Consider the following 22,272-nt stretch of genomic DNA (forward strand, 5'->3'; position numbering starts at 1 on the left):
GGTCCGCCTGGTCTCTCAGAGTTCCTCCTAGCTCCTTAGTTTGTCCAAGGTGATCTTAACCATGGAGGGAGCTGTGCGTTAGAGAGGGGGTACCATTATGCCCTGCTTCTCTCTCTCCCTCTCTGCTGGGCATCTTATGTTAGTTTTTTGTGTTCATTTCCTGATGCCCTTTGGTTCACCTAGTTAATCATTACTTGTACTTGTTTCATTTAATCTAGTCCTGTTCTTAGTTTATATAAATACTCATTGTCTTAGACTGATGTTTGTGCTGGTTATCCTAAAACCTGTAAGTTTTGAGGAGTCTGTCATGTGGTTGGTACCTGCTTGTTCCTGGATTCTTGTTGTCTCTAATTCTGCCTTGCTTTAATAAATACTGAGTTTCTGCAAATGCATCCAGTATCTTCTCCAATCATGACACTGGACTAAGGAACACCTCACTGTCTTGTAAGAAAGGCAAAAAAGGTCAGTACAAAGAGAACCTTCACCTTCACCCTGATAACTTTGTACTAATAGTGCGTGAACTGGCACCAAGAAGCTGCTGGTTCACAGGATAAGTGATACTATCAATAAACGACGACAGCAGCTGTGTGTGGAAAACCAGCATGAATTTTCACTCAACATCACTCATCAACCTTTGCTTGCTGTTTGAGGCTGGCATGTAGAGTTTTCTCCACATGTTGTTTGAGTTGTGTGAATCAGAAATGAACCTCTGACCCTAACTGAAAGAGTTAAAACAACCTATCCTTGATGTAAACCTTTGAATGAGCAGAGTAAGTCCAGATCTGACATACCTTCCCACATGAGGTTTTTACAGAGCAGTATCACATCCCTGTACAGCTAAGCATTCAAGAATCATCATGAAGGAAGTGAATAATTATGAATAACTGATATCATGAGGCAATTAAAATTCATCGCAGGTGCATGATAGACAAGAAACGGAAAAATAGGGTTCAAATCCAAGTCTATATAATGCTTTTCAATGGCTGTAAAGTAACTAAAAATCCATGACACTCGAATGAACGCAAGTCCAGTATTGAAGATTCCAAACAAAAATTATTACTGGCTTCCAAAAATAGAGAAAAGTCTTATACAAACAAACCAAAAAAGTAGACCAAAAAAACTAAAAAGAAAAATAAAACAAAACAAACAACAAATGAACGAAATGAGTTAATGAAATAATATACATGTACTTAGCATTAATGAACATGTAACATTTACCAAAGGACTTTCACCATTTTGTTTTAATACCAGAATGTATGACTAAACTCTGTCTGAACTTTTAATTCTTGACTTTTATTTTCTCTGCTTTAAATTTTGATTTGATATAGTTTATTTAACTCTGTGGTTTGACATACTGAAAAAACAGTGATTGTTATCAAGGTATTTCTGATTGTCTGTTATCATGCCATGCATGCCATTCATTTACGGTTTCTGCCAAGACAATATAAGGAAGATTCGAGAGGAATTAGAGTAGGATTATATTGTACCTCATACAAGTAGTCAAGTATTTCCAGTATTGTTAAGACACTCGCTCCAATAAACAAACCCATCTGTCCACCAATGTCACCTGAAAAAAGAGAGAACAAAGAATTTCATGTTTGTTTTACTGAGGAGCACTGTCAGCAAGCACCCATTTACTGAATAATGCACAAAATCAAAACCAGATTAATTATAACCACAGTTCAGTTTAATGCTACATACTTCATCCATGTTCACAATATATTGAAATTTTATTTAGATGTTCAAAAGAGGATAATGTTTAGGAAATATTTATGTCAGGCTTTACTTGTGTGTGTGAGGAAGATTAGTAGTTGTACCATCAAATCTATCCCCAAATGTATTTTCTTTTGCATCTGTTTAGATGTGCAATGCGATACAAGTAACATAATATGCATACAGTAGGGTAAAAAGGAGAAAAAAAAAGTTAATTTTTTGGTTTTAACATTGATTTCATTTTTAAAAAGCACTTACTAAATAATAAAGATCTTTTGCCATGTTTGACTTTAAAAATAAGAGAACCGTTTGGCCACATAACATAACTCAAACAGAAATGTGAAAAGCTAAAAATGTCTATAATGTTACAATGCTGTTTTAGTTTGGTATAACTCCAGCTTCCGCCTTTCCTTTTGTGTCACATTTTACAGGGTTATTTTCTAAAACTGGACTCATCTGCTGTACATTATCCACTTATTCAATGGCTATATGTCAAATCAATGTTTTAAATAATTTTAATTAAGCATTATTCAAGCTTCCACCACAAAATATATTTCTACTCCAACCCTCTGACTGTCAGCTCTGTTATGTGTGCCGCTAAGGCCCAGCATGTCCTCATTATTTTGATTGAGTGTTTTTCATAAGCCAAACACTTTGTTTCTTGTTCCAGATTAATTTATTTCAATGAACATTACACCCTGGTCATTACATAAAAAATGACCACTAAGGGACAAGTATTCATCAAAGCTGTGGCACAATTACCAGTAATGCAGAACCTGTCTGATACTGTCACAAAGACAGATAATATAATAATACTGATAATGTAACTAAAATTGTAAGTCGCTTTGGCTAAAAGCGTCTGCCAAATAACAAAATTGTAAAATTGTAAATTGTAAAATGCAGGAGTGCAGCCATAGTAACTGAATGTGTATGATGTAAACAGTTACATTGCATGATAGATCAAAAGTATTTCTGCATAAATAGTGTAATCATTTCAGCACAGAATGTAAAACCACACTGAACCACACTATTCAAAGGCATGTCATGTCTCATAGTTCAATTACATTCTATATGGAGAAATCACCTATCAACCTTTGAAGTGACAGTATACTCAAACCAGGTGCCTGAGTTTTACCTTTAAACTGAACTAAATTGTGGTAATAGCGGAGTTACTACACACATGTACATCAGTCACAGTTGGTGCCCAAGGGATTGAGGAAAACATTGAGTGGAACAGTACTATCACTGTATGCCACTAAGATGAAAGTTTGTGCATTATATAATATTCTTGCACTTACCTGATCTTAAATCAATATATATTTACAGATGAAAATTGCATTTTAAATTAAGTTGTAGTTAGTGAAAGCCACAATTAACTCAAACTGCCAGTTCTGAGATGTGGATTTTCATGTGTTTTCTAAAACGCCAAAGTATAAGATAATTGAGAAGGTATTTGTTTGCCGATGTGTCAAATTCTGAAAATCCAATATGACTTCATATGAGATATATTACATACAATATGATAGCTTGGCAAGTTAGTATCAGCCTTGTCAGCAGGAACTATTAGTGAACACCATACAGAAAAGTGCAGTTCAGGCCTATGAGATGATTATTACTGTGTGCTTTGTGTAAAACATAGGAATGTTGTGTTTTGAGGTGAAAATGTGCCTGATGGTGGTGCTAGATGGACATGCCATTTAATTTCCTGGATTCTCCGGTTTAGTGCAAAATGTGTCTTAGATTATGCGCCTGTTTTACAATTACATCTTTTTAATTGTCCAGTTTATCAGACAGCTTTTACTTTTCACTTGAACAACTTCACAAGCCAAAATCTGATTGGTCAGTCAGTGCTTTTACTTTAAATCAAAGGGTAATTTCACTAACACTTCACAGAAGGAAAAGTCTGAAGTATTTTTAAAAAGGATGGATTTCCAATATGGTGGAAAATTCCTGACCTTCCTGACCTTTTCTCCACACCTGCTATTGGCCAACAGCACCCAACAGCATCACATCTTGTTCACAGATAGATGTGGGGAAATTGAAGATGAAGAAATGCCATTCTTAGTGCTCTCTTATTTGGATTCGTTAGACAGATGATCCGAAAGAGGACCGGTTCAGAAGAACAATATATCTGGTTTCTTAAGTTGTTTTCTTTAGTCATGGAATAAATGGACATTTAGCTAATAAGACAGCCAAATTAAGGAACACCACACCACGACAAAATTAGCCGATGGTGAAAACTTCACACTATAGTCCCTAAACTCTGTCAGTGTGGTCACATACACGTTGCACCATACTTTAGTTTCAACAATTAGCATGCGATTATTGTGAAAATAACTGCCCGTTCAGAGTAGAAAGTTATTTTGCAAAATGCTTGCTCTTTAAATAGATAGAAAGCCTACTTTATTCATCCAAAGGGAAATTTTATGCCATTTTACTTGCAGATGTGTGTATTTTTTATATAGTGAGGGGTTTATGCCTTCTCACTCCCTAAATTCATATTTGCAGTCAACTGATTGTGATCATCTCATCTATTTTGTCTTGTTCCTGAATGAAAGCAAGGATTTCATGATTAATCAGAATGCACTGATCCTGGGTGGTGGTGTCCCCCAGTTTTCAATGCTAGCATCAACTTCATAATGTTCAATGACTGACTTCCAAATCTCAGCAACTGTCTTAATCACTGAAAGGTCCTCCCAAATGCATCACAAAGACCTCTCCTCTTTCAAAGTAAATGAGATTCCTTTAGCCACAGTAGCTGGCTAATAGCAGACATAATTGTAAGGTATTAATTTAAACATTAAAATGAATAAATGTCTTAATTAACTTTGGAGCAAATTTGGAATATGTTACAAAAGAACTGTATTATTTTGGCATTTGGTTCAATCAATTCTGTCAATTCACCTCTGTCAATTCAAATTATAACTCATTTACTAGTCTGTCTACCTGTTTGTTTTAGATATTTACATTGCCTATAAACTAAGAGATCAGCTGCTTCCTTCTAAATTAGTCAATTTGTCTTTCTTGTTTTTCAGGCAATAGGTTCTCCAGCAGTCACTCACCAAGCAGCCCAGCAAGTTCATAAGCTTTTTTCTGTTCAATCTTTTCATAGTTCAGAGCCTCAAAAAAGATATCCAGCACTAATATGTTGTCCCTGGAAGACAAAGAGAAGAAGGCAAAGGCAGATGGAGTAAACATGTTCAAGCTCTGAGGATAAAGTAATTAATCCTGGACACACCAGTATGAAGACAACTGTGGTGGTATAATATGAAAAATGACACAGAATCCTCTTAATAAAAATAAAACAGCAAAAAGCACCTATAATTTTAAAATAAGGAATAAAATTTCAGCAAAATTGAGTCTACAGTTAATGAACCAGCTAACAGAACGGCAGACGCAAAGGTACAGGCAGAGTATGGTATATTAGCACATCTTTGTTATAAAAATAATAGCAGTACTTAACTCATCCTAACTGATCATCCTCATGCCTAAAACTGTATGGAATGTAATTAAAATTTCAGAACACGGTATAAAGGCCCCAGTCCTGGAGACTGGCCATAGGTTGACTTGTCATACATTGAGATAAACGTAGTTTACAGAATGTATTTTATAAAGTCTGAACGGTGATATCCACTACATCAGTACTGACCCAATGTATTGCTCAGTTTTGTTGAACTTCTTGGCCAGATATTTAGCAGAAGCTTTGCTTGGTATTTTCACCATAGACAATTCTTTTCCATAACGGGTCATGTTGCATGGAGTCTCGCACACACAGTAGTCATTGTCCTTCTCAACTAGAAAATCTGTGAACCATGACAAGTCAACAAAGTCATTTAAGTACATCCACCCATGATAAAACCAATCATAACTTGATACGAATGTTATTACAGTCAGTGTACGGAGTCTCACCTATATAAGAATTTGGCTGATGACAGACACTGTTAATTTTCAAAAAGAGGCATACTTGAATGATATAACACACACCCACGCCCCCCCCACAAACAAAAACACACACACAAGGGCCAATTTCTTGAAAGCCACTCTTTGTGAAGTCATAATGTCTTTGTCAGAGGGCCCTAAGACTTATCAAGTGTGTTCATCTCACTTATCAGAAACACACTATAACAAATTAAACATCATACACATAAAGTGTCAGAGTAATGAATTGCAATGAACAAGTAACTGAATGACAGAAACAAATGTGTTGTGAAATCTGCAACTCAAGATGTAAAATAAAAACATTGTTTCTGTGTTTTATTTGGAAGTAACTGTAATTGTTGGATATTACTGACAAAATGTTATCAGCCATCTGTCTTACCCAAGGCTGGGTCTGCACAGTCCTTGTACTGCTCAGGTGTGCATACAGCAGAGGTGCCTTTGAAAAAAGTTCCAATAGTAAGTAATAAACCATAATATTCACAACAGAAAACAACATAGTAGCTAAATCTCTCAGTGATTAAAGGGATATTGTGACAACCAACATTCTTACCACAGTTTACAACACTGTCACTGGTGGACCAGTATATTCAGGGGTCGCGTCAGTCCTACCTGGCATGTGAACCATCCTGCAGTTGCAGTTTTCTAGTAGATAGCGTGTTTCACAGTCTATACGGCAAGCAGTGATACTGTAGGTTGAGAAGAATTCTGAGTCGATGGGAGTTGATTTGCAGTCACCCCAAGGAGGAGGGAGGTACTGGAGCTGAGATACAACACACATTCACTACAGGCCAAACAGTTTGGCTCAAGATAGCATTTAAAAGTTTTATGAAGTCAGATAAAATGATGACTGGTATAGACTCAGACAGTGCATGAGCTGAAAGAGGACACAAAATCAAAAAGTAAATCTTTTTTCTTTGCGATTGAGACTCAGTAAATCTTAAAGCTCCTTCCAAATGTTTATATGTCACATTAGAAAAAGGAAAGTCAAAGTAATCACATTAAGACAAGTCGTGCAGAAACAGTAACATGAAATGGAGCCATTTTAGGCTGTGATAGAACATCAGTGTGAACCAAGGGTGGAAATGTATTTTCTCTACATTGAGTCACATTATTATTCCCTCAGATCTTATCCTCTTTTAAATTTATCAAAAGCAGAGCAAAAAGATGATTTAGCATTACATACTCGTTGCTGCTGACATGACACAAAAGTTTGAAAACCAGGAGCCACGCCAAATCCCAGTTGATCTATGAAGGGGGGCTCATCCTGACTGTGGATCTGAACCTTGATGCCTGCCTCATAGGATGTTTCATCTACAGAGAGCATGTCAGAAAGAGAAAACACTCAAAGGACTGTCAGACCTCATCCAGACAAAGCCCCGTCCTAATGCACAGTGTGAGTGCATATCCTTTAGTTTTTACCTGTGCTCATCAACTTGTGTTTGAAAGAGACTAGTACAATTCAGATGTGTTATTTGGTTACACCATTGCTACCAACATTTATGACAAATGAAAAAGAAACAACAACAACAACAACAACAACAAAAAGATTTGCTAAGAGTGTAAATACACAGGTTAATTTGGTTGTAGAGAAAAAAAATAGCACAAGAGTTTCATATACAGGGCCAATATTAATAGTTCATATTTGAAATACCTTACAAATATGTGTCTCACTAAATGGGTGCGTTTACCTGGAGCCTAATATTCCGTTAATAATCGGATCCAAGCTCAATCGGAACTGAAAATGCCTAGTGTAAACACTTCTATCGGAATGAAATACCCCAATTTGATTGAGAATTAAATCGGATTTAAGGAGGTGGTGTAGATTTCTGATAATCCATTTGATAGGAAAATATTAGCCATGTAAACACTCAATCGGATAAGTCTTCAGCACTTTCTGCAGATGACGTATTGACGTTTTACTGTGTGTGGCAGAGTTTAAATCACATGGCCATGGCAGACAGTGCGAGAAATTTAACTTGCTTGTGTTAAACATTCTCAAAGAATTAAGAATAATCTAGATGGGCGCAAATCCCGCAACAACGAGCTTTTTAAGCAAGCTTTGGAGAATATTCCACGTAGAGATTATGTAATTATTATTAGCCTATAATTATAATTAAAGTTACAGGTGTCTTAAGTAATTGACTGATCAAGTCACTGACCTGAAGTGAAGCTATCGTTGTCTAGGCTCTTTGCAATACTTGAAAGTGTGTATGACAGGCTTAGAGATTTTTATATAGCCTTGGAATACATCGTACAGGTCAGCGTAAGGTAATTTCCTCAGAGTTGCAATGAATTCTGATTGAACGTTTGTGACTGGTAAATGCGCACAAACTATCCGATCGCTTTCATGTAAACAATGATTTGTTTCCGAATGAAAATGACATGAATTTGCATGGTAATTTGGATGACCTGAGCAACTGGGTGAACCTGCCAAAACGGAGAGTGGAATTTCATTTATAAGGTGATACTGTACATCAAGGACAATAATAGTAATAATATTGTAACACCGTACGTGGTTTCCAACAATTTGTCTTAAAGCTTTAAAAATGTCTAGAGCAAGTTTTTGAAATTCACGTCAGAGGTTTTTTTTTTTATATATTGTTGTTTGTGGGGCACGGGATGACTGCACCCAAATGATATATGTGCATGATCAGTCAATCTAGTCCAAATGAATGGGTGCTAACTATGGTGTTTCCCCATCTGCAGTCTTACAGTTTTGATTTTGTCTCTGGTATTTTTTTTTTTTTTAAAAATGCCAATCAGGCACGGACCATTGACTCAGTATTGTCTCTTGCTCTTTAATTGCGGCAATGTCTTTTTCTACTAGCAGTATTTCAAGTTCAAGTTCCCGTTCATATCTAAAAGTCAGGCCGCCGACCTAAGGATGGAGCCACTTCAATGCAGCAATGCACAGACATCAACCAATCATACAGACAGAGGAGTTAGTTACAGAAAAAAAAACACATTCTGCACATTCCTCTCCAGTGTGTAAGACTGTTTAGGCAATTCTGTTTCTAATGATGATAGTCAAGCTTTGTAAATCATATTAAGTGTGCACATCCCTCAAATTTGCATGACACCTACAGCTCTGTCCCTCAAACACGATACCTTGTTTTTGTATGTCCTCCCCGTTACGAAGGTCTGAACATTTTATCAATTATTGTACTCGTCAGTCCATTTTACTAGTGTGTCACTGTGTCAATCAGTATTCTCTGATTAGCCAGAAGGAGTTAGTTGTTTAATTCTTTTCACAAGTCCCTATTTCAGTGACTCATCTCAAGGTGTACAAATATAGTGAGATGGAGCAACAGTTTGACTGCTCATGGCTTTGACAAATAAATACAACCAACACTTCATTATATCAATAGAAATGTGGGTGTGCAGAGAGCTGCAGGAATTGTGTTCATTATGATTATATGTTTAAATTGCATACTTTTATCTGCTATGCAGTCAATTCATGTGAAAGAGTTGATTACAAGTAGTTGCTTACCAGTACAAATTTGATTGGGAATCACTATTAAAAAGTGGAGAAGTTTGAGTTTAGGCAGGTGTGTGTGGATTAAAAAATAACTGAAGACCTGATAGGCAGTGCTGAATCTCACCATAGTGTGTGAGTATTGTCTGGTTAAGAAGAATACCTGGGTTTGCACAAGGTAATGAATGTCCTTAAAGTGCAATAAGTGCAATGCCTCATTTGATTATTTTTGCAAAACAGTTGTGGGAGAGGAGCACTTCACTATGCCACAATTTAAGACTTTTTCAGTGGTTAAGGAAATACGTGGGGAAGCCACATTTTTTAATTTTTAAAGAAAGTATGTTTAATGCTACTGTATGTATAGTGCATCAGATGGACAGCCACATGGTCCCCTTTATGGCAGCACAAAGAGTGGAGATGGTCAGTAATGTCATGAACAGAGAGCTGAAAACAAGTGTTGCTGAGTCTATGAAAGACCCTCTCAAAATAGCAAAGTACACTGTCAAAGTATGAATAAGAAGAGGAATTTAGAACCTGAATATGATGCAAAGAACTGCCAGCTTGAGCTGTTGAAATGGCTCTTACACAGAGGATCTTTCCATTTTAACTTCTTGCAACAGACCCCTTGTCTTAACCCTTTGTTAATGCCAAGCAGCTCTGAAGGATGTCAGAGGAAGTTTTAAAGACTTTTAAATCACTTAGAGTCTTGGTGTGATGCTCAGAGGCAGTGCAGGGCCTTAATTCAAGTGGAAGTAGCAAGAAACTGCTTTGTGTACAATGAATGTGATTTTCATGTGTGCTTGTGCTTGTTGTACCTCACAGAGCCCCAGCTAAAAGGGGCTTTGCTGTGAGTTCTCCCCGTTGCCAGTAAAACAAGAAGCAGATCAGGGGGATAGAAAAAATGCATATCACAAATCATTTCTATCTTTAAATCAGCTAGACAGATGAGGAGCATTTTAGCAGTCATCAGGAATGGTCCACTGATAAACAGAAAGGTGAAATAAAAAGGAAAACCATGAAGAAAAAAAAGACAAGGCTCTTTGATATCTATTAATTTGGAGAAAAAATGGAAAAAGCGGCCATGGAGGGTGAGACCTCCTCTAAAGCAAGAAAGGCCATAAGGCCATACTAAAATTTAACTGCTTTAGAAAAATCATTCAATAAAAAGCAGAACTTGCTGGACTTGCCTCAAAGACAAGGGTATAAAAGAGTACAAACCCATATCTGCTGATAAGAAGTAAAAGGGCTTCTGTTTAATTTATCATCAATCAATCCATTTATTTTGTCTATTGATCTGTACAGTTTACCAACAGAACTTTGATTTTTTGTTATGACTGTGAGGGACTCCCTTAGGCTTTTATTTCCTGTCTATATCTTGTTTTGTTTTATTTATCCTGTATATTTGACTGTGAAGCACTTACTTTGATCTGTTATTTGCCCTTTTGTGTCTTATTTCAAGTGTTGTATTTATTTTGTGTAAACATGAAGCACTTGGTTAACAGTTCATTGATACAGTGCATATGGAAAGTTTTCAGACCCTTTCAAGCTTTCCACATTATGTTATGTTTCAGACTCATCTTAAAAGTGGATTCAATTCATTCCAGCACATTACATGTGACAGCCCACTCAGAGCTGTTAAGGTACTTTTTGGCAAACTGCCAGCGGGCTGTCATGTGCCCTTTAGTGAGGAATGGCTTCCATCTGGACACTCTACCATAAATGCCTGATTGGTGGAGTGATGCACTGATGGTTGTCCTTCTGTAAGGTTCTCCCATCTCCACAAAGGAACTCTGGATTTCATTCATAGTGACTATTGGGTTCTTGATTACCTGTCTGACCAAGGCTCTTTGTCCCCGATTACTTAGTTTGTGTGGACGGCCAGATATAGGAAGACTGTTGGTCTTCCATTTGAGAATGATGGAGGCTACTGTGCTCTTAGACACTTTCAGTGCTGCAGAGATTTTCTTGTATCCTTCCCCAGATCTGTCTTGACAATCCTCTCTCGCAGGTCTAAGGACAATTCACTCGACCTCATGGCTTAGTTTTCACTCTGACATATACCTTCAACTGCGAGATCTTGCAGAGACAGCTGTGTGCCTTTCCTAATTATGTCCAGTGAGTTAATTTAGGCACAGGTAGACTCCAATCAAGTTGTTGAAGCATCTCAAGGACCATTGATAGAAATAGGATGCACCAGAGCTCAACTGCAAGTGTCATAACAAAGGATCTGAATACTTAGGTAAATGGGATATTTCCCATGTCTTTTATTTTGAATAAATTAACAAAACACTACAAAAACCTGTTTTTGCTTTGTTATTATGCAGTATTGTGTGTAGATTGATGAGAAAAAAATGAATTGAATCCATTTTAAGATGAGTCTGAAACATAAGTGTGGAAAACTTGAAAGGGTGAGAAAACTTTCCGTATGCACTGTAAGTGCTACTATTTAATGAACATTCAAGTGAAATAAGAAACATATGTGGAGATGCTGAAAATGATACTGGAAAAAGTCTTTTATTTTCATTCAGTGATATCTGTATGAACTCTGGAATTCACACCCCTGTGTGAATGGGTACTTGCATTCATACTTATGATTCTTTTTAGGACACCCCCCCCCCCACGTACACACATATCTCTAAGTAGAGGTCACCTGCCAACTGGCAATCTTCCCAGAAAGGTATCACATGCCCCTATCTGGCTGCACTATTATGAGGTCACATTTTCACAGTCCTCTGTGCAGGCCTTGAAGCTCTGAGATGCCATAAGATGCCCATGCATCTTCAGCACTATGAGATTCTGGCAATGCTAGTACATTTTTGGCACCAGGAGACATATACCAAGTTCCTGGGACCAAGTTTCAAAGCAGTGTAATGGTCAGGGATGAGCTTCAGCCAGAACTGGATGAGTACCTAATTGCAACCAGACCACCCCAGAGAAATGCAGACCTGTGCAGCAATTCCAGTAACCTTGCTCTGACACAATGAATTTTACTCACAGAACATGAGGGAACAGTTTGTCCTGTAGAGACTTACAGAGCTGATGGGTAAGCAGAGTATCTGCAATGGCAGTACTGGAGGATTTGGGAAATTTGCTCTGTGTGCCAGAGGTCTAGTTGAGATCATGGACCAACTTGGGGGAGATGGGCATGTTGAGCTTCAGTTTGGATTACATGTAGCTAGGCTTATCTTGGAGATTCAAGTCCAAACCCTCTTTAACTTCTAAGATTGGCTTAAGTATAAGTTCAGGATCAGATTCAGGATCTGAGTCCTTCAGAGGAGCTGTGAAAGGACTCCAAATTCAAGATAACCTCTATATTCCATGGTGCAGACTAGGGACCTCATTTATAAAATGGTTGTGTAGAAACCATCCTACATTCAATCTAAGATCTTTTCTGAAATGTGTGTACGTGTGATTCAGAGAAAATGAATGTACGCCCAAAAACATGCATATACCACTCTCCCAGATGTTAAATCTGTAAATTGCAAATGATCAAAGGTCCCTAAAAAAAAAGAAAAAGTGGTCTGATTTAAAACTAAGGTCAAAAAAGCGCATTGCACACCATAGGGCCAGTGTGCAGGCCATGGGAGGTGGAAGTGGCACCCCAAACCTAGAGGATGAAAGAATAGCTGCCATCATTGGTGCTGTTGTCGGCGTGCATGCTGAAGGTGACACAGATCTTTTGACTGATGCAGCTTCCACTGTCCAACACAGGAATGTCCCCAGCCCCCACCAGCATCCAGCTATCCCAGTCAGGGGAGGGTCTTATCTGAGACCGTCCTACAGTCACAGAGGCATCTGATTCATTCAGTTGGTGAAATGGTTGCCGAACTTAGGCAGATGAACCAGACTGTCAGCTCTTGTAGACTAAACTACACAGTGTGCGTAAATAAAATATTTAGCAAAAAAGGGAATTTGTAGTTTTATTTCTATCCAACAACATTCTTACCTGTTGGAAAACATGTGAATCAACTGCTGTGTTCTTGAGAGCACAGTGGCATGTGTATTCGTGTCAGCAGGTATGCGGGATCTTCTACATCCATTCTCATTTCATCTTCTTGCATCATAAGCCCATGGCTCACAGAGATATTGTGAAGCATACGACAGGCCAAAATAATTTGGCAAACCTTGCTGGACTCATACAGCAGTTTCGCTCCTGATGCATCCAGACACCGCCACCCTCCCTTTAACATCCCTATAGTGTGCTCCACTACCGACCGTGTGCGGGTATGAGCCATGTTAAAGTGGGCTTCTTCGGCTGTGTGTGGGTGCCCTGGGGGGTGAGAAGCCTTAGTATCAGAGGATAACCTCTGTCACCTGATTGTGAAGAGAGAATTATTTTATGCACGTTAAAAAAGCAAACAAGCAGCAAAGTAAAGAAACCTAGAAGCCAACCATCTCCGCCTATTCCAGCCTCTAGATGGTTCCCCACACTGCAATTGCGTACAATGAAGGAGTCGTGTGTCGACCCTCGCCATCTTGCAATGGCATTTAGAATTGTCATACGGGCATTGCAAATGAGATGTGCATTAACTGAATAGTAATTCTTCCTGTTCACATATACATACTCATTTGCATGGGGTGCCTGTATAGCAAAGTGAGTGCAATCTATTGCACCTACGACGTTGAGGAAATCCTGTTGTGCATATGAAATCCTCTTTCACATTCTCCTCGGCAGTGTAAGGAAACTTAATGTACTGAGCAGACAAGTGAATGATGCCTCGAAGTAGAGCTGGCATAATTCTGCTAACCGATGGCTGGGATATACCTGACTGATCACCAATTTCTCTTTGGAATGATCCTGTAGCCAGAAACCCAAGGATGGATAACAATTGCACCTCAACTGGTATAAAGTAAAGACCACAGAAGCAAGATGAGGGGGATGGCGATGGCGATGGCGAGCTGGCTGACAAGGAGGGATGAAGAGGATGGAGGGGGTCAAGGCACATCTGGGAGGAAGACGGCCACACTCATAAAAGACATTCATACTCAAGCATAAGAGACACACATATGCAGAAGATGGGGGGGGACATTATTGGGGTAGCAGGACTTAATAAAGCAAATAAAAAAATAAAGTGCAAAGATGCATTAACGCAACAAAGTTAATGACTGTGGAAGTTGTAAGAGGAGTAGGGCCATGCAGGGCAAGCAGGGCCAGGGACCACAGGGCAGGGGACAAAGTCAAGTCACTGACCAAAAGAGGGGAGCCGCATCTATGCAACGAGACAAAGACAACAACCACTCACACAGACAGAGGAGAGAAGGTTAGTTAGACAGAACAAAATGGTCATGATAGAAAGTAGAAGGGGAGAGAGAGTCGAGAGAAATTGTGAGAGACAAATAAACTGGCAGAAACTAAACTATGACAGGAAAGCCTACAGGCAGAAACTGAGCTCCCCTCAATGGTAAAATCAAAATGATATTATCCATAAGTTAGAGAAAACAGATGAGTCTTTAGTTTGGTTTTAAAGGTATTAAGAGAGTTTGTCTCTCTAATCTCTGTAGGTAGGAAGGGGGAGTGGTAGGAAATGGCTCGGAAGCCAGCGGATTTCTATATAACTCTTGGAATGACAAATAATCCAGAATCTTGAGAGTGCAGGGTGCGGGGTGGGTATATAGGTTCTAAATAAGTTGGATAGGTAGGCCGGTGCAAGCAGATAGGGGGTCAGGCAGACAAGAGGCTGGTTTAGCAGAGTGCACCAATTTGGATAGCGCATCTAAAGGGATAAGATTAAATTGGGTTAAAGGGTGCACATCATGATTAATCTCTGGCTTACTGATGGAGAGCCTACAGGCAGGCTGATTTGAAAGATTATTTTGAATATCACCACTAATTAAGTCTATTTTTTGTGAGGAAAATGCAACAAAATCATTTGTTGTAAAAGGGCTAGACTGAGGTGACCTATTCTGGGTAAGTTTAGATACTGTGTCAAAAAGGAACCTGTTAATGATTTTCAAGTAGTAAGCAGACTTGGCTGTGGAGAGGGCATGTTTATGACATATCAGGTTATCATGTCTGGCGAGGTAAATTAAAGTCTGCTTGTCATAAGTGATGGTGGTTGAAAATGTAACATTGTTGCTCAAAAACAGTGTGAATAAATCAACAAAAAAAATTAAAGATGAGGAAGAGCCCAAAGAACGACAGCCATCTTCAACGGCATGTTGCTATGAAATCCCGAGTTCAGTCTCTACATGAACTACATAGCTACTGAGAACACTGCCCAGAACGATTAAGATAGTTCTCTGTCTGGACAGACGGGCCACTTGTAGCAAGGTACCTCCTAAATTTGGCAAAGTGATCCTATGCAGTGGCAAACATATTCTGGAGACATTTGCTATTCATGATAATAGCACAGAGAGGACAATTCCCTTTAAGGAAGCAGGTCAGAAGCTTGGTTTTCAGGGCTAGTGTAGCTCTGAGGACAGCAGGTAGGGTCACCATGTATTTAATGGATCATCCATTAATTTCTATAGTATCTCCTGCCAACTAGCATAAGAGGAACTATGTGACTGAGAGGCACTTGCTGTTGAGTAACTGGCAGTAGCCAAGCATACTCATGAGGTAGCAAGCCTTCACCAAAAGTACAGGCACCTCAGAGAACTGGCAACCCAGACACTTGACCATGCGCAATCATTCATCCTTATTCTCACTTAATCATGCCCATCAAGCCAGTGTCTATGGGGCCACCAGAATGACCTGTCACTGTGAGAGCAAGGCTGGGCTGGAAAACTCAAGGACCAAGTAAACTTGAACTAAGTCAACTCTCTCCTCAGCAGTGTCTCCAAATAGCTGCAATCTCCCCAAGCAATCAAGCTCACCAACTTGTGTATTAGATCCCCTACCTAAATGTTTCCTCAAACAGATACTACCAGTAGTCATCGAACCTCTTCTAAAAATAATCAATTCCTCCCTTAGCACTGGCAATGTACCTAAATCCTTTAAACTAGCAGTTATCAAACCCCTAATTAAAAAAACCTGATCTCGACCCCTGTTTGTTGTCCAACTACAGGCCAATATCAATCCTCCCCTTTATGTCCAAGATCCTAGAAAAGGCTGTAGCGCAGTGGGTAGCGCTGTTGCCTCACAGCAAAAAGGTCTTGGGATCGATTCCTGGCTGGGTGGCCAGGACCCTTTCTGTGTGGAGTTTGCATGGTAGCGCTGTTGCCTCACAGCAAGAAGGTCTCGGGATCGATTCCCAACTGGGTGGCCAGGACCCTTTCTGTGTGGAGTTTGCATGTTCTCCCTGTGTCTGCATGGATTTCCTCCCAGGTTAGGTGAATTGGAGATGCTAAATTGCCCCTGGGTATGAATGTGTGTGAGTGTGTTTGTCTGTGTGTCTGCCCTGTGATGGACTTGCAACCTGTCCAGGGTGTTTCCCTGCCTTTCACCCTATGAGTGCTGGGATAGACTCCAGCACCCCCTGCCACACTGATTAGGATAAGTGGCTTAGATAGGGAGTGAGGGAGGATTTAGGCCTCATCATAGCACAGAGACAGCACTGATTAAAGTTGTAAATGACCTATTCCTGGCCTCTGATGAAGGTTGTGTCTCCTTGCTTGTCTTTCTTGACCTTAGTTCAGCCTTCGGCACCATCTATTCCCCTTGATAAATTAGAAAATGTTGTTCTTATGGCTTAGGTCCTACTTGACTGATTGTTATCATTTTGTTGATGTAAATGGTGACTTCTCTACACATACTGAGGTAAAGTTTGGTGTCCCACAAGGCTCTGTTTTAGGCCCACTGCTTTTTTCTTTATATATTCTACCCCTAGGTAATATTATTCGTAAACACTGTATTAGCTTCCACTGCTATGCTGATGACACACAGTTGTATGTCTCAGCGAAGCCAGACGAGAGACACCAGCTTAACAAAATTGAGGAATGTGTAAAGGATATTAGGCACTGGATGCTTACTAACTTCCTCTTACTTAACTCTGAAAAGACAGAAGTACTTGTACTGGAGTAAGCATTCTGATCACGTAAGTAACTCTGGATGGCCTTTCTTTTTCATCTTGTGCGGCAGTAGAAGACCTTGGTGTAATTACTGATTCCAGCCTTTCATTTGAAGCTCATGTAGATAACATTACCAGGATAGCCTTCTTTCATCTTAGAAATATTAACAGGATAAGAAATGCATTGTCATTTCAAGATGCTGAAAAATTGGTTCATGCTTTCATTACCTCTAGGTTAGACTATTGTAATGCCCTTCTGTCTGGTTGTTCTAATAGGTGTATAAATAAGTTGCAGTTAGTCCAGAATGCAGCAGCCAGAGTTCTTACTAGAACCAAAAGATATGACCGCATCACTCCTATCTTATCCATACTGCACTGGCTCCCAATCAAATCTTGCATTGATTATAAAATCTTACTATTAACCTATAAAGCACTGAATGGTCTTGCACCACAGTACCTGAGCGAACTCCTGGTCTTTTATGATCCTCCACACCTACTTAGATCAAAAGGTGCAGGCCATTCGTTGGCACCTCGGATTGCGAAGGCTACAGCAGGGGGCAGAGCCTTCTCTTATAGAGCCCCACAGTTATGGAACTACCTTCCGATTAGTGTTCGAGACTCAGACACAGTCTCTATATTTAAGTCAAGGCTGAAAGCTTATCTGTTTAGCCAAGCCTTTACTAGATAAAGGAGCAGATCTGGAGGGTTCTCGGGCATCCCTTAACCATTATGTGGAAATGAGGAAATGAACATATCTAACAATGTCTCTCTCTCTCTCTCTCTCTCTCTCTGTCGAGCCACACAAGCTACCCTTGAGATACCAGTGATCCTGACTCCTCCTGCCCACCAGACCGATCCATCCTGGTGTTCCCATTTTTCATCCCCCATCAGCCTCCTGTCAGTATCGCCATCCCCTTTGTTTGTGTTCTGATTGTATTTACTTGAAATTGTAATTGCCCGCTGGGTCGGCACCTATTGCACACCTGTCTGGCCAAGAAGGGGGTCTCCTCTCTGTGATTTTTTTCTTGCCCGCCAGCAGGATTAAGTCAGGGGGTGCCGTCCTGTTATGTTTGTTGTGGCATGTAAAGCCCTTTGAGACTGTAAACAGTGATATTGGGCCCTAAATAAACTTGAAACCTGCTAAAGCTGAAAAAAATTAAGGTAAACATAGATGGAAACCAACACTTCCACTTAGATGAGCTCCCATAGCCAGAAGCCCCCAAAAGCAGTGCTGGTCATCAGAGAAGTGCCTTGTGAAAAATACAGAGCTGGTGGCATACCAGACTAAGATGCAGATGCTGGAACAAGCTGTAAATAATAATAATAATAATGATAAGAACAAGAAGAAGAAGAAGAAGAAGAAGAATACAAGTTTATTTAGAGCCTAATATCACTAGTCTCAAAGGGCTTTACATGTCTATAACAAATCAAGTCAAATCAAAATTATATTATCCATAAGTTAGAGAAAATAGATAAGTCTTAGATAAGTCTAATACACAAGTCTTTAGTCTGGTATTGAAGGTATGGAGAGAGTTTGCCCCCCTAATTTCTATAGGTCAACCATTCCAGAGTAAGGGAGAGCGGAGGGAAAAGGCTCGGTTGCCAGCGGGCTTCTTTTTAACTCTTGGAACGACTAACAGTCCAGAATCTTGAGAGCGCAAGGTACGAGGGGGGTTATAGGGTGTAATTAAGTCAAATAGGTAGGTGGGTGCAAGTCCATGTAAAATTTTATATATTAATAAGAGGACCTTAAAATCTGCCCTTGCATGAATTGGGAGCCAATGAAGGGAAACCAGGACAGGTGTAATGTGATCAAACTTCCTTCTACTGGTCAGAATGCTGGCAGCAGCAGCATTCTGGACCAGCAGAGGACTTTTGGTACCAGAAGCAGGCCACACAGAGTACAGAAGATTGCAGTAATTGAGGTGAGACATGACGAATGCGTGAACAATGGTTTCTACATCAGCCATACTTAGAAAGGGCCTAATTTTAGCAATATTATGGAAGTTATAAAAGGCAGTTTTGGTTGTGTTTTTGATATGACTGACTAGCAAGAGACTAGAGTCAAAAATCAATGTTCTTAGCTGAAGAGTTTTGAGTGATGATGCAGTTGTCAAAATTTAGGGTAAGATCACTAGAAGATGCTTATGTGTAGGGGACCAATGTCCAGCATTTCAGTCTTGCCTGTGTTAAGCATCAGGAAATTTGAAGACATCCAACCCTTAATAGCACAATGACACGCCTCAAGGTTAGCCAATTCAGAGTGGTCATTGTGCTTGATAGGTAAGAAAATCTGAATATCGTCAGCATAACAATGGAAGTTAATGTTGTAACTACAAATAATGTCACCCAAAGGGAGCATGTAAATAGAGAATAAAAGAGGGCCAAGGACTGATCCCTGAGGAACACCATAGTTAAGCTCATGGTAGTCAGAGGTCACGTGCCATAGAGATGGCTGTCGTTCTCTGAGCTCTTCCTTACACTTCCTTACTTCCGTACTTTTTGTTAATTTATTCACACTATTTTATGTGACAATGCTATATTTTTGAACAATGCTATATTTTTGAATGATCACCTACAATTGACAGACTTTGACTGACATCAGATCTACGATGGATACAAATTTTATAGCCAAACATTATTCAACAGACTAAGCAGACTTGTTTAGCCCACCTGCCACGCCTTGTAAATGGTACTGGAGAAGGAAGTGGGGCAAGAGAGCCGGGGTACTGGTCAGGCAGAGACAACGAGAAAACCGTTGCCCTGTTCAAAGTATCCTTCTAATGAATAATGTTCATCGTAATGAACATCATAATGTTAAGACTAATATGACTATGTATTCAGCTAGTAGAAATTTTTTTCCCATTAGTGTACTTTCACGCCCACATAACTCATTTCACTCTAGAGCTAGACAGACCATATTTCGTGGCAACTTAGTTCCAGTTCAACTGACTTCCTCCGATATGATCACTTCAAGCCCGGCAATACCGAGGTTAGGTTTTGTCAAGATCAGATCGCTTTCACATAAGAGGTTCTTGATTAGCGAACTTGATCAGTGATCTTATCCTTGACATGATGGGTTTGTGTGAGACTTGATTAAAGCCAGATGTTTTTCTCCCTTTAAATGAAGCTCCACCCCCCCAACTATTCATTTTCCTATGCTGCTAGGGCAACAAGGTGGGGTGTAGCTCTAATCTATGATATTAAATTTTCTCCTAACACCCTTATTTTACCTAATTTTGCCTCCTTTGAACTGCTCTCCGTGAAGCAATCCGGCACTACCTCATCGTTCCTCAGAGTAGTGCTCTATTGTCCAACGGGGCCCTATGGCCAATTTCTAGATGAGTTCTTTGAATTTATCTCTGTTATTCTAGCTAGAGTGGATAAAATCCTGATACTGGGGGACTTTAATATCCACATCAATAACAGTTCTGATTCTCTTAATAAAGCTTTTAGAGCTATCATAGACACTTTTGGCTTCAACCAATATGTCCAGGAACCATTCCAATGCCAACACTTTAGATCTTATTCTAGCTCGCGGCCTCTCACATAGTCACCTTTCCCTACTCCACTGCCCTCTCAGACCATTTTCTTATTACTTTCCAGGTAACTCTCCCATTCACGCCAGTCGTCTCTACCACGATTTGTAGCTGCCGTCGCATTAATGCTTCCACCACTGCTGTGCTCGCTGACCTGCTTCCTACTGCCCTCAACTCTTTCAATGATCAGCAAAGATCTTTGAACGACTTGACAGACAGTATAAATTCTACCCTCCGTAATGTACTAGATATGGTAGCACCATTAACTATAAAAAATAGGTGTAAACACTTAACACCTTGGTTTAATAATGAAACCCACGCGCTGAAGCAGGTTCCTTTTTGATACAGTGTCTAAATTTACCCAGAATCACTCCCCTCAGTCTAGCTGTCCAGATTGGTGCACTCTGCTACTTAAATCTGGTGTTTTACCCTCCGATTTTAAAACGGCTGTGATCAGGCCTTTACTTAAAAAACACTAACCTTGAATCTGAATCCTTAAATGATTATAGGCCGATCTCTAATCTCCTGTTTCTTTCAAAAATCCTTGAAAAAGTTGTAGCTGCACAGCTGATAGCCCATATGTCCTCTAACAGTTTGTTTGAAATATTTCAGTCAGGCTTCAAGTGTTCTCACTCTACTGAAACCGCGCTTACTAGAGTAACTAATGATCTTTTATTAGCCACGGACGCTGGTGCTACTTCTATTCTTATTCTGCTTGATCTGAGTGCAGCATTTGACACAGTCGATCACACTATATTGTTAAAGCGCCTGGAAAATCAAATTGGCATTTGTGGCCTGGTGCTCTCTTGGTTTAAAGCTTATCTCTCTGACAGAAAGCAGTGTGTCCACTATAATAATATATGGTTTGGAGGTACACTGAGATAGTGGACAAAAACAAGGGAGCCTGGTACATTGTCAGTCATATCTTGCAACATAATGGAAAAAATAGAGTTGTGTTTAACTGGTCTTTCGCATACAAAGGAGAGAATCTGAACAACTGTTGTTGCGTAAACAAGAGGAAGCAGACCGATTGATTATGCTAACGGACAGAAGTTTGTCAGTCTTAAATTAGCTACCCATGCGAGCTGTGGATCTTCACCTGAGCATTCTGATTAAAATGACATTAATCGATTCAGGTTAGAATGTCAATTGTTGTATCTGGGAATTGTAAAATAAGAAGTGCAAAGTGCAAACAAATGGAAGGTGTCATGCAAATGAATGAAAATGAATTCTGCACATTTTACAAACTTGGCATTGTGAGAGGAGTAATCATTTGGTCTGTTTAACATGTGTGAGAAGCAGCTGCAAACTTGATGATGCCTGAGATTAGTGGAGTTAGAAAACATCACTTAAATTTAAGAGCATGAGACAAAGCCACCTTATTAGTGAGTCAAGTCAGGAGTGGACTTTGTCTATGGGACGAACAGGGCTGCACTCTAAGGGTGCAGTCGAATAGTCTTTTTTGCTTAAGAAGGTTCCTAACTGAGTGAAATGACCTGGGAGTATCTAAGTGGCAGCCATGATAAGAGCTGGTCGAATTCTCTACATGCCAAGGAAAGGTGCTTCAATGCTTCATTTCTTATCTCCTCTAGTATAGGGTAGACTGAACCATCCTGTATGAAAGGAAAGGAGATAATACCGTCCTACAATTCCTAGC

At 39.6% G+C, this 22,272-nt stretch overlaps 1 protein-coding gene across 1 annotated transcript in view; it reads right to left on the bottom strand.

The window, feature by feature from the left end:
- Positions 1–22,272, bottom strand: part of asic1c (acid-sensing (proton-gated) ion channel 1c) — a 57,714-nt gene that overhangs the window by 18,910 nt on the left and 16,532 nt on the right. Inside the window, exons 3-8 of the mRNA XM_030767655.1 lie at positions 6,836–6,963; positions 6,262–6,412; positions 6,032–6,088; positions 5,363–5,516; positions 4,776–4,867; positions 1,488–1,567 (exon numbers count right to left, since the gene is read on the bottom strand). Of these exons, the coding sequence (XP_030623515.1) occupies positions 1,488–1,567; positions 4,776–4,867; positions 5,363–5,516; positions 6,032–6,088; positions 6,262–6,412; positions 6,836–6,963 (662 nt within the window). The remainder of the gene's footprint in view (positions 1–1,487; positions 1,568–4,775; positions 4,868–5,362; positions 5,517–6,031; positions 6,089–6,261; positions 6,413–6,835; positions 6,964–22,272) is intronic.

Source organism: Chanos chanos, chromosome 3, assembly GCF_902362185.1.
Source record: "Chanos chanos chromosome 3, fChaCha1.1, whole genome shotgun sequence".
Classification (NCBI taxonomy): Eukaryota; Metazoa; Chordata; class Actinopteri; order Gonorynchiformes; family Chanidae; genus Chanos; species Chanos chanos.